Consider the following 12,957-nt stretch of genomic DNA (forward strand, 5'->3'; position numbering starts at 1 on the left):
CTTCCTCTTCCTGACCTGCTTCCTTTGTGATCTGCCCTGGACTTTGAAGGAATTTGAGGAAGGAAATATCTTTGCTGAAGACAGTAGTAGAGAATTCTAGGAATCAGTTCCATAGAGCAAGTAGCAGCTTGACCAGCATCCTGCACCACTTTTAGACGGGTGTTGACAAAAGTAAGCGAGCCTCAGAATCATGTGGAAAACATGTTGCAGATGCAGACTCCAGTGCTCTGCCCATGCCTGCTGACACAGCCTCCAGAATGGGGCTCAGCAGGTGGCCTTTGAATAAGCTCAGCGGTGATTCTGGTGCACCCTCTACAAGGACCACGCTTTGAGAGTGGTTTCCTTAGAGACAGACTGGCTTCTGAGCTACTCCTAGGCCTGCTATAGTCCCAAGAGGCCAGTTCCCTCTTACTTGATGTACCCTGGAAGGTTTTTTCTAGAACAGTGTCATTCTCCCTCACCAATCCAGAAAGCCCCTGGAGAGGCCTGGGCCTGGTGTCACCTATGGCCTCTCAGTCACCCACAGCACCCTCCATCTCCCCGCTTAGGGGAGATTTGCCTCTCCAGAGTTGTTTAGCCCTAAAATGACATGAAGTAAAATAATCATGAGTATCTGGCTATTCTAGAATAAACCCGTCCAACAGTCATTCATTTTTACTTCATGTGATCTGCCCTAAGTGTTGTTGTGGGAAGAGGAAGTCAGATGCCTGAAATCCTGAGCCTTGTGTGAAGTATGCATGTCATTTGAGAAACCAGTTTATTTTGATGTACTGTGGCTAGTGGGAAGTGTGGTCTGCAACAGTGGTCACAGATGCCAGTCCTGGAACTGGCTGCCTCAGAATCACTGGGGGGCTTGCAAAGCACAGACAGGTGGAGGTTCTGGCTCCCACCCCTAACCCAGGGGACAGGCTCCAGGAATCTTTCTAAGAAGCCTCCCAGAAGGTTCTGCTGTACATTCAGGCTTGAGGATGCCTAGCCTAGTGGCCAGAGAGTACAGGGACCTGGACTGACCCTAATTTGGCTACTGGTGTAACCCAGGGCCACCAGGTAAAGCCAATTCAGCTTTACCAGAAGATCAGATCAGCAGCTGGATTGGATGAGCTTGTGTAAAATACGGAAAACACACATACCTGCAAGGACAGGGATTGTGTCAACGCACTTCACACTCTACAGCAGCGTGGCTGCAAGCACAGTCATGCTATCCACAGAATAAGAGCTCGCACCAGCAGGAGTCAGCGCTGTCTCCCAAGCACCATGTTAGCTCCATGGCATTTTTGTCCCAGCAAGCTTGCTTAATCAAGGTGGCAGGGCACCAGGGCTCATCTTGACCAAGCTTCTGAGCTCATGACCGTTGGTGGCTGGCACTTTGAGTGGCCCTGCCATCTAGTCCCCTGAATCTGGGTGCTAAAATGAGATAGAATTGGTCCTGGTCTGAATTCTCAGACACTGAAAGCCAGGGAGGATCCTTCAGCCTGCCCTCATAGGAATCCATTAGGGTGCAGTGAGGTGTCACATCAATTCACAGGTGCTTTTCTCCGCTTAGTTATACCAAGTCCATCACCCTTATGTTGTGCACTCTCTCTTTCTCATTTACTGATGCTGAATTCAGCTGATGCTCTTCCTGGGGTGCTGAGATGGCAACAACGACTGTGGGCCTTGACAACTAGGTTTATTGAGGCCAGGGCTTCTGGGAAGGCTCCCCAGCCTCAGCTGCTGAGTGACAAGGAGAAAGCCGAGGCCAGGAAGCTCTGGGAGTACAAGAACTCCATCATCTCTCAGGTCAGAAACTCCCCAGTTCCAGGAGTTAACTCTGTAACCAAGCACTCTTTGGGAACCTTTGCCTGTGGTCTTTGTGGCCCTCCCTGCCGTGGGGTGGGCCGCTGTGGGTCTTCCTTTCTGGCGATGGTGGTCCTTGCTTTGAGTGATTGGCCCTGCTGTTTTGGGTAGTTTACCAAGGTGGATCACCAGTGCATACATTCTAATGCAAAGAGAGGCCCTCAGGAAATGGCTGTCTGATGATGTCTCACATTTGTCCATGCTGGGTCTCAGGAAGCTGCCACTTTCCATGTTTCCACATTTAACACATCCAAGCAGAGAACCAAATCCAGGATCACCCTGTCCATCCAGGATGACACCGCATGTGTTACATTAACAGAAACACAGTTTTAGAGTTGACGGGGGCATTCAGAAACTGTTCTCTGTAGCCTCCTCGTTGTACAGATGGGGACAGAGATGAGGTCCAGATATCTCGCCTAACGTCACGCAGCTAGTGAGGAACTGAGCAGAGATTAGAATCCCAGTCCTCCACAAAGCCAGGACCTTCCCACTCAGTTACTTTGTTACACAATATCCATGTGAACTATTGTGGGTTAACTTCTGCAAATCTGAGTCATTATAATGGGTATCTAATATCCCAAATTCTTCTTAAGCTGATTTAAAAAAAAAAAATAGTATGCTGATTCAGACATAAAGTTAATCAGCATCACTCATCTGCACTCTGATAATGAAGACAATGATGCATGGCAGGCTTTTGCCTCTCTGGTTTGTATAACCTGAAATGGCCCTGGGTCCAGCATGGTCTCATTTGTTGACACTTCTTCCGCTTTATTTCTGTCCTCTGTACCCTCTCTGTATGGAGGAACAGAGCTCCCTGAATGAATGTGGGGGTCTGAGTGATGCCTGAGCGATTGAGTTCATACCACATATTTTCTCCCTGGATTTGGCAAATTCTTTTACTCTGTCAGATAATAGAATTGGGTTATTTCAACAAGTTGGAAACTCTTAACATCCTTAAAGATGTGTCACTTTTCTGTATTCTTGCCTGTAGTCAAAATAGAAAAGCACAGAAATATGAAAAAGCTGACAAGTTGTGTTAATGTTCTTATGTTGACTGTACATTTCAAAATGTAAAATTGACTGGGCCCAGTGGCTCACGCCGATAATCCCAGCACTTTGGGAAGCCAAGGCGGGCAAATCACAAGATCAGGAGATCGAGACCATCCTGGCTAACACGGCGAAACCCCATTTCTACTAAAAATACAAAAAAATCTCCTGGCATGGTGGCACGCGCCTGTAGTCCCAACTACTCGGGAGGCTGAGGCAGGAGAATCGCTTGAACCTGAGAGGCAGAGGTTGCAGTGAGCCAAGATCGCGCCATTGCACTCCAACTTGGGCGACAAAGCAAGTCTCTGTCTCAAAAAAAAAAAAAAAAAAAGTAAAATTAACCTTATCCTGTAGACTAAAAACCATTACTGTGAAGCAAAGCCACATAACCAAGCAGAAGTGACATCCTTTACTCCTATTTTCTGTTATGTTGAGTTTGTCCATCAGTGGGTCCTGCCTCCTATTCATGTTACTAGCATTGTTTGTTGTTGTTGTTGTTGTTTTTGAGACGAAGTCTCGCTCTGTTGCCCAGGCTGGAGTGCAATGGCACAATCTCAGCTCACTGCAACCTCACCTCCCAGGTTCAAGCAATTCTTCTGCCTCAGCCTCCTGAGTAGCTGGGATTACAGGCATGCGCCACCACACCCAGCTAATTTTTTGTATTTTTGTAGAAAAGGAGTTTTGCCATGTTGGCCAGGCTGGTCTCGAACTCTTGACCTCAAGTAATCCACCCACCTCGGCCTTCCAAAGTGCTAGGATTACAGGTGTGAGCCACCACTCCCAGCCGCTAGCACTGTTTTTCTAAACACCTACTATGAGAACCAACAGTATCCCAGATATGTGGAAGAATAGTCTTAAACAGTGGAAACAGTATTGTCTTTGAATTTTAAAAATATTTGCGCAGATGAAACATAGTGATTATTTGAGATAGTAGATATATTTATAAATATCTTTGCATCCAATTCATTTTCCTTTTTTTTGTTTTGATAATTTAGTCTTTTTGTGGAAAACTTAAAAGCATTTTGAAATAAGTGAATAATTGAATCTTTACCAATAGGTGACCACCCATTTCACAGAGGACTTCTCACTGAATTCTGCAATTTCTCAGCTGATGGGGCTCAGCAGTGCCCTCTCGGTAAGTGGCCTGTCCTCATTTGCTGGTAGCAGAGGAGGAGGGAGAGGTGTGGCAAGGGGTCCCACAGGGTCCCAAGTGGAACAGAGAGCACCCCCACTGTGTCACCACCTAGGTGTGGCTTGATTATCTTAAGGAAACATTTTTCCATAGTCACAACCTAGTTTTATTACTGGAAGTTTCTTAACGATTTTCTGGTCCAAACCCCCTTATCCCCCAATATTTTACAGATGAGGACATTGAGGCCCAGGGAAGTTAGATGACATGTCTGGTTGATTAGTGACAAATCTAAGACCAGACTCAGGCCTCCCTGTCTTCTGGCTCTTCACACCCTTACTGTCTGATTTCCTGAGTGAATTGTGATACCTCCTCAGCATCATTACATTTGATATTCATTTAACCTGGATGGATCAGGATCATTCTCACCAATGCCAAAAGTCAGCCTTTTCAGTATGGACTTTCTCCTTGCTAAGTGTGACTGCCATTTTTCTTACCAGGGAAAGGACTTGTCAACAAATGTTCTTAGCTATTGGACAACAAAAGCATTCATTAAAGCTATTAACAAAGGCTTTTTTAAAATGAAGGCCTCTCCAAGCTTTTAAGACCAGTGGGGGCCAGGCACGGTGGCTCACGCTGTAATCTTAACGCTTTGGAAGAACCAAGCTGAGAGGATCACTTGAGGCCAGGAGTTCAAGACCTGCCTGGGCCACATAGAAAATAAAATAATTAGGCCGGGCGCAGTGGCTCACGCCTGTAATCCTAGCACTTTGGGAGGCCGAGGCAGGCAGATCACGAGGTCAGGAGATCGAGACCATCCTGGCTGGCATGGTGAAACCCCGTCTCTATTAAAAATACAAAAAAATTAGCCGGGCGTGGTGGCGGGCGCCTGTAGTCCCAGCTACTCTGGAGGCTGAGGCAGGAGAATGGCGTGAACCCGGGAGGTGGAGCTTGCAGTGAGCCAAGATCACACCACTGCACTCCAGCCTGAGCGACAGAGCGAGACTCCGCCTCAACAAAAACAAAACAAAAAAATAAAATAAAATAATTAGCCAGATGTGGTGGCATATACCTGTAGCCCCAGCTACTCGGGAAGCTGAGGCAAGAGGATTGCTTGAACCCATCCTGGGCAACAGAGTGGGAGACCCTGTCTCTAAAAATAAAATAAAAAAGGTAACTTTAAAAAAGCAAAATAAAGATAAAAAAGAACAATGGAAGAAATTTCAAATTTGACTACATAAAACTTGACATTTTCAGTATGTTAAAAAAAATTATAACATGTCAGACAGGTTAATGTTCTTAATAGGTAAAGCACTCTTGCATATTAATATGAAAATACCTAACCAAAAATGATCAAAGCATATGAAAAGATAATAACTCACAGAAGATGATATAGAAATAGCCAATAAATTTATGGAGAAAAAAAAATCTGCCTCTCTAATTATCATGAAAGGCAAATTTAAAACAAGGTGCTTTTTTTTTTTTTAAATACCTGTCAAATTTGCTGAGAATGCTTAACGTAACTGTTCAGGGCCAGGCACAGTGGCTCATGCCTCTAATCCCAGCACTTTGGGAGGCCGAGGCAGCAGGATCGATTGAGCTCAGGAGTTTGAGACCAGTCTCGGCAACATAACAAGACCTCATCTATAAAAAAATTAAAAATTAGCCAAGTGTGGTGGCATGCACCTATAGTCCCAGCTACTCAGGAGGCTGAGGTGGGAGGATCCCATGAGCCCAGGAATTTGAGGTTGCAGTGAGCTGTTTGTTGCCACCGTCCTCTAGCCTGGGTGACAGAGTGAGACCCTCTCTCAAAAAAATGAAAATAAATGCATCATTATTCCCCATGTTATTGCAAAGATGGCAAAATAGACTTTTACACACCAGTGATAGCTGTGGTTGATGTACCTTGCCAGGAAGCACTCTGGCTGTCAGGTTGATTGTGTTATATCCTCTGATCCAGGAGTGTTCATTGCAGATAATTTATAATCAGAGACTCGGAACCCCAAATGTCCTCTGATGGGGAATTGGGAGATGACTGATGTCATATCAATAAGAAAGGAATGTGCCACCACCATTAACATCATGTCTTGAAGAATACTTAATATCAGAAACTGTTTATCATATAATATTAAGTAAAAACACATGACACAAGGCCAGGCACAGTGGTTCACACCTGTAATCCCAGCACTTCGAGAGGTCAAGACAGACAGATCGTTTGAGGTCAGGAGTTCAACACCAGCCTGGTCAACATGGTGAAACCCTGTCTCTACTAAAAATACAAAAAATTAGCCGGGTGTGGTGGTGCACACCTGTAAACCGGTAGTCCCAGGTACTCAGGAGGCTGAGGCAGGAGGATTGCTTGGACCAGGAGGCAGAGGTTGCAGTGAGCTGAGATCATGCCACTGCACTCCAGCTTGGGCAACAGAGAGAGACTCAGTCTCAAAAAAAAAAAAAAAAAAATCCAAAGGTGTTCATATGAGCTGGGTGCAGTGGTTCACACCTGTAATCCTAGCGTTTTGGGAGGCCAGGGCACCAGATGGCTTGAGCCCAGGAGTTCGAGACCAGCCTGGGCAATATAGTGAGACATCCCATCTCTATAAAAAAAAAATAATAATTTTTAAAATTTAAAAAAAAGTGTTCATATGGTAAGAATATCAATCCTGAAAATGTTACATGTATAATAAGCATTTATATACACATTTTTGCATTTTTGGAGACAAGGATATAATATACCTTTTTTTCTAGGTTGTATAATTATGAGTAGTTTTTCATTTCCTGTATTTTCTGTGCTGAGTGTTAGTTTTTTAATCAGAAAAAATAGAGCAAGAAACTGAAATGAAACTGTAATGAATTTCTCTTTTTCCATTCTGGAATTTGAGAAGTCCTTAATAATAACACACAGAGCTAAACACAACCATGTTTGCTGGAATTGACCAAAGGTGTTTAAGAGAATAGGGGTCCCTGAGTAGGGTAGAGAGTTCCCCCTGCCCTGGGTGTTTCACAGTTTAACACCTTTGAGCAGGTCTCTGTGCACTTCTCTGGGGACCTACAGCGCAGAGGAAACCTAGCAGAGTGGTTAAGAGTTTGGCTACAGTATGCCTGGGGGCACATTGCCCTCCCTCGCTGATCCTTAGCTGCTTCATCTGTCCAATGGGGTAAGAATACCACCCTCAAAGAGTGGTGAGGACTAAATAAGTTAACATCATGTATTCGTTGTTGTTGCTGCTGCTGTAGTTTTTTTTTGTTGTTTGTTTGTTTGTTTTTTTAAGACAGGGTCTCACTGGCCCAAGCTTCAGTGCAGTGATACAATCATAGCTCACTATAGCCTTGATCTCCTGGTCTTAAGTGATCCTCCCACTTCAGCCTCCCAAGTAACTGGGACTATAGGTGTGCAACTGTGCCTGGCTAATTTTTTTTATCTTTTAATTTTTCATAGAGATGAGGTCTTGCTATAGTGCCCAGGCTGGTCTCAAATTCTTGGGCTCAAGTGATCCTCCTGCCTTGGCCTCCCAAAGTACTGGGAGTATAGGCATAAGCTACCACACCTGGCTTGCTGTAGTTTATCTTCGTGCTATCATTAAGTAGGGGAAGTTCTTTGTCCCAAGCAGAAATGGATGGCAAAGGGAGTTTCTTCCTACCAGCTTGTGTCTCTGGACTTCAGATACATTAATGGTCTTTCTTACCCATGCTTATTTTTACACCTCAGTCTTCTTACTTTTTTTCTCTTCCTTAGCAAGCCTCTCAGAGAGTCATTCTCCACAGCCCCGAGTTTGAGGATGCTCTGTGTGCCCTGATGGTGATGGCTGCTCCAATGGCCCCGCACATAACCTCAGAGATCTGGGCAGGTACGTGGCAGAGTCCTTGTTTGACCAGTTACTACTAACCAGAATTTGCCCAAGCCTCTTTTTGAACATCATTCGGGACTCAGATGTCCTCAGATATAGGGTCCAACATTTGGCGTCTATACTCATCAGCCTCTCTGTGCTGTACTCTGAATGGTAGTATTTCATCCGCATGGTCACCCCTACCAAAAGGAAAGACACTTCCTTGCTTTGAATAATGTGCCCAGACTAATGCAGGTGTTGATGTTATCACCTTAATCCCTTCTTGTGACTCAGCTCCCCAGTATCCACGTATTATGACCTGCATGGTCCTTTTAAGATAGAAACTCATGTTTAGTACCACTCTACAGATGGAAATTAAGTTATAGGTCTAAACTTACACTGTAATTCAGCACTTTTCACCAATTATTCCTAATCTAGGCATCAAAGCAGGCCTGAATGCCTGCTTGAATTTCAGCCCCTAGCACTCTCTCCACATCATTGGAGCGTTAGCCTGGACAAAACCAAGACTTCACATAATCATCAAACTGGGATTAGGCCAAGCATATAGGGAGGGGCAAAGTGACATGTAATTGAGCTCCTGAAGGATCATGCATGGGAAAGTCTTCAGATGTTTCTAGAAATAGGTCATCTGAAATGCATGTGATCTCTCCTAATTAAATTTACTGATGTGGTGTCACAGAGAAGAAATGCATGTTGTTCAGTTGAGCAAACCACGAGTCTCAGTGTAAGCTTGAGTGATAAGAAGAATTTGAGGATTATGTGAAATTCCCACCATCCAAGCAGCTTTATGCCTACAGGAGATGGGTGGAAATTACAGTAGGATTTATAGTTGACAGAGTAGTGCCAGTGTCTCTCACAAAGCCTTGTTTATTGCTTTCTACTTTAAAACATAGTGCTCCTTGTTGATTTCAGGGAATCGCTGGGAATTGGGCCCTACCATCTCCCTCAGAGTTGCTTCTTAATTCCACAGGAGGAGCAGTGGTTCCTTTTTCTTTTTAGCTAAGATAAGACTGTTATTTTTCCAGGGTCCCCTTTTTTACAGTATAAGTGTCTCTGTCAAAAGGAAGTGTTTCTCATCCCTTGAGGAAGAGCAAATCTGTTTTAATTTGCTTTCATTGTAAACCCATGAGCTTGGTTTGGATTTTTATCCTTTTTGATATCTAAAGCCACTTTAAAATTAAACTTGTTCAGCCAAATACTGAAGTTTACGCAGTGGGATGATTTGCCAGCCAGTTTTGTGTTTATGTACCATATCTACAATTTCTGACTTTAAGCATCAACCAAAAAAGTGGAAAGGGCTTTGGAAATCAGGAACTAATTCTAAAAACTGGGTAAGGATTTGGATGGGTATGACTCTGAAGTTTCCTTTGGATTCATTCTTTGCTGCTTGCAAGACTGAATCAAGGTCCAGTTTACTTTAGCAGGAAAGAGATGTGGTGTAGCTCCCAACAGATTTTGCCCACTTTATATGCTTTAAGACATCCCGATTGAGTACAAGTGTATTTCATTGTGTCTTAAGTCATCTTCTGGGTCTTTCCAGTTACTCTTTCAGTTACCCTTTTTAAACCAAGCTTTTGCAACTCCTGGCCCCCTCCAACAGGTGGCTTAGTTGGAAGAGGTCAGAGAGTCCTGAGTTGAGTGTATCCAAGGTAAGTCTGAATGCTGTAATGAATTCCTGTCTTTCCATTCTGGAATTCGGGAAGTCCTTAATAATAGCATGCAGAGCGAAACACAACCACATAGCTTAAATACTCCTACCAGTCAGTGTCAGATGCCTCTTTCATAGGGGTTGCAATTTTAAGTGACAATGAGGTAGTGCAACTGATTTAAAGTACGAGGGGAATGAGAGAGAAAGAGGAGAAGGCAATTATAAGGATTTTACGAGTTGAGCAAGGTTTTAAACGTAAAGACAAAGGACGTGAGGAAAGATGGGAAGAACTGAAATTGTTTTCAGTGGATCTACAGAGGAAACCGTTTTTAAATTTCTCACATTTTGAATCTTTAAGGGAGAATTTTTGAGTCCAATTTGTGTTTAGAAACCTCATACCAATTAATGAAATCATACCATTGGATAGTCAGAATTGTTTTATCCTTTTTGTTCTAAGGAACCTCTCAAATGAACAATTTTGTTCATATCAGAAGTTCCCCAAAGGGATCACTGTCATTCCAAATTGTCTTTGGAAACTTGTGGCACTTAAAAAGATATGCACAGGAGTTAGGGCTGTAATTAGAAAACATAAAGAAAGGATGTGCTTCTTGTGGTGGAGGAGGCAGTTTTAGGTTGAAAAGACCAAGAAGACCCTGTGAGAGCCTCAACACATCCACAAGTTGGTGCTTGTGGAATTTTGCGTCTTGGTGCTTGATCAAAGTCATCATTGATCAGGACCCAGAGAAAGCCTCCTGATTATCGGCAGACGAAACTAACATAAAAGCAGTTCTCAGGAACACAAGAACAAGACTGAGGAAGAAATCATTATGAGATTTTGCAGTGGTGACTCGGGGCATAGTGTGTCTCCAAGAAGTAACCGACTGACCACTTCACCCTTAGGGCCAGCTCAGGGACAAATTTATGGGACCTATTCCCATCCTCTCCCAATAGACAAACAACATTCAAGATAGTACACAAGCAGATAGGTAGGTCATTAGGCCAGCAGGTGTTAGTTGCCAGAAAACAGTTTCACCAAAGAACAATAGAATTCTGATCAAAAAACCAAATGTCCAAAGTGGGACCTATTCTTAAGAAAATCAGATAAATGCGGCCGGGCGCGGTGGCTCAAGCCTGTAATCCCAGTACTTTGGGAGGCCGAGGCGGGTGGATCACGAAGTCAGGAGATCGAGACCATCCTGGCTAACATGGTGAAACCCCGTCTCTACTAAAAATACAAAAAACTAGCCGGGCGTGGTGGCGGGCGCCTGTAGTCCCAGCTACTCGGAGGCTGAGACAGGAGAATGGCGTAAATCCGGGAGGCGGAGCTTGCAGTGAGCTGAGATCGCGCCACTGCACTCCAGCCTGGGTGACACAGCGAGACTCCGTCTCAAAAAAAAAAAAAAAAAAAAAAAGAAAATCAGATAAATGCAACACTAAAAGCTTCAGTGAAATCCTGGAGTTCAATTCCGCATGAACTTAATTCCCAGCCAAGGGTGAGTGGCACCTCATCCAGGTAGAGACACAAGGGGGTCTCAGATGCGTGCCCTGTTTCTGAGTCAAGGGTTCCAGCCAAAGGCAGTGAGGATCTCAGGTGAAATTCTGTGAACCCGCAATTCTATCAGCATTCTCCAGCCAGAGACCACCAGGAACACACCTTCGGATAACAAGTTGGGTTTATTACCAGGGGGAGACATTGGGCATCTCAGTAAGAGGGTATTAGGAAGGACCTGTTATGTAATGAATTTAGGCTTTGGTAGAATAATTTGGGGAAAGGTCTCAGGAAGTGAAGATTTGCTCTAGATTGAGTGCTGTCAGTAAGTGGGGACAGTTTTGTGATTGGTATCTTAAGAAATCTTATCTCTAGGGAGGTACACCTGAGCAAGGATAAAGTTGTAATTAGTAAAGAAATAGTAGTCACTCCTATTTGCCTAGAGAAGGGGATGTTTGATATTTTGTGTGTTTCGCAGTTACCTTGTCTTTGTGTTTTGACAAAATTATGACGTGGTCTTGTTTTGGTCTCCTTTTATGTTGTCGGTGTGACTGTCTGATGTTGGCGTTCAGTGAGATCATTTGTGTTGAAGAGGCGAATAATATGGCCTAGCTATGCACAACTGGTGAATTTCTTATAACACTGAGGCCCAGCTAGAATTGTCAGACCAGTTCCCAGATGACAAGGACTGAGAATAGAAATCTGCTTACCATCACCCTCTAGAAATAAACAGCCACTGTCAGCGTCTTAGTGCAGATCAGGTGGTGGGTGTGGTGGCTGGGTGCGGTGGCTCACACCTGTAATCCCAGCACTTTGGGAGGCCCAGGCAGGAGGATCACTTGAGCCCAGGAGTTCAAGACTAGCCTGGGCAACATAGGGAGACCCCCATCTCTACAAACAATTTAAAATTATCTGGGTGTGGTGGCATGTGTCTGTAGGCTCAGCTACTCGGGAGGCTGAGGTGGGAGGATCACTTGAGCCCAGGAATTCCTGGCTGCAGGGAGCCAGGATCATACCACTGTACTCCAGCCTGGCTGACAGAGCAAGAGCCTGTCTCATAAAACATAAAAAAGAAAAAGTAAAATGATTGTGTTCACTTACTTATGTGTGTTGTATTTTGTGTCCGCTTGTCTGTGTTGTTTTAATTGTCATGTCTCTTTATAAAATTTAAATACCCTAAAATTTACCCATTTTAAGTATATACTCAATGATTTCAGTAAATTGATATACTTGTTCAGCCATCACCATGATCAGTTTTAGAACTGGGTTTCCATGACCGAAATAAGGTTCCTCACACCATTAGTCAATCGTACACCCACTCCAACTCCCAGCATGACTAATCTTTCTGTCTCTGTAGTTTTGCCTTTTCCAGAAATGTTATATAAATGAAATCATACAATGTGTAGTCATTTCTGTTTTCTTTCATTTAGCATAATGCTTTTGAGATTAATCCATGTTCTGTTTATAGTAGTTCATTCCCTTTTATTGATGACTTGTTTTATTGTTAAGCTAGAGGTTATCTTATAACCTGATTTATTCACTTAAATAAATATTCCATGAACGTATTTATTTATGGGTCATTAAATACTTTTCTACAACATCATTTTTTTTTTCTTTTTTTGGAGATAGAGTCTCACTCTGTCACCTAGGCTGGAATGCAGTAGTACGATCTCTGCTCACTGCAACTTCCCCTCCCAGGTTCAAGAGATTCTCCTGCCTCAGCCTCCTGAGTAGCTGGGATTACAGGCACCTGCCACCACACCCGGCTAATTTTTGTATTTTTAGTAGAGACAGAGTTTCACCATGTTGGCCAGGCTGGTCTCAAACTTCTGACCTCACGGGATCTGCCTGCCTCGGCGTCCCAAAGTGCTGGGATTGCAGGCATGAGCCACTGCGCCTGGCCTACAACATCATTTTTAATGGTCATACAGTTTTCCATTGTTTGAATTTACGCACTCCCCAT

General features: G+C 43.9%; 1 protein-coding gene across 2 annotated transcripts in view; it reads left to right on the forward strand.

The window, feature by feature from the left end:
* LARS2 (leucyl-tRNA synthetase 2, mitochondrial) overlaps positions 1-12,957 on the forward strand; it is a 162,085-nt gene that overhangs the window by 129,087 nt on the left and 20,041 nt on the right. For both annotated transcript variants that reach the window (XM_028844035.2, XM_015131155.3), the window contains 3 exons: positions 1,610-1,779; positions 3,941-4,018; positions 7,746-7,857. In XM_028844035.2, coding sequence (XP_028699868.2) covers positions 1,610-1,779; positions 3,941-4,018; positions 7,746-7,857 — 360 coding nt within the window. The remainder of the gene's footprint in view (positions 1-1,609; positions 1,780-3,940; positions 4,019-7,745; positions 7,858-12,957) is intronic.

This window comes from Macaca mulatta, chromosome 2 (assembly GCF_049350105.2).
Source record: "Macaca mulatta isolate MMU2019108-1 chromosome 2, T2T-MMU8v2.0, whole genome shotgun sequence".
Classification (NCBI taxonomy): Eukaryota; Metazoa; Chordata; class Mammalia; order Primates; family Cercopithecidae; genus Macaca; species Macaca mulatta.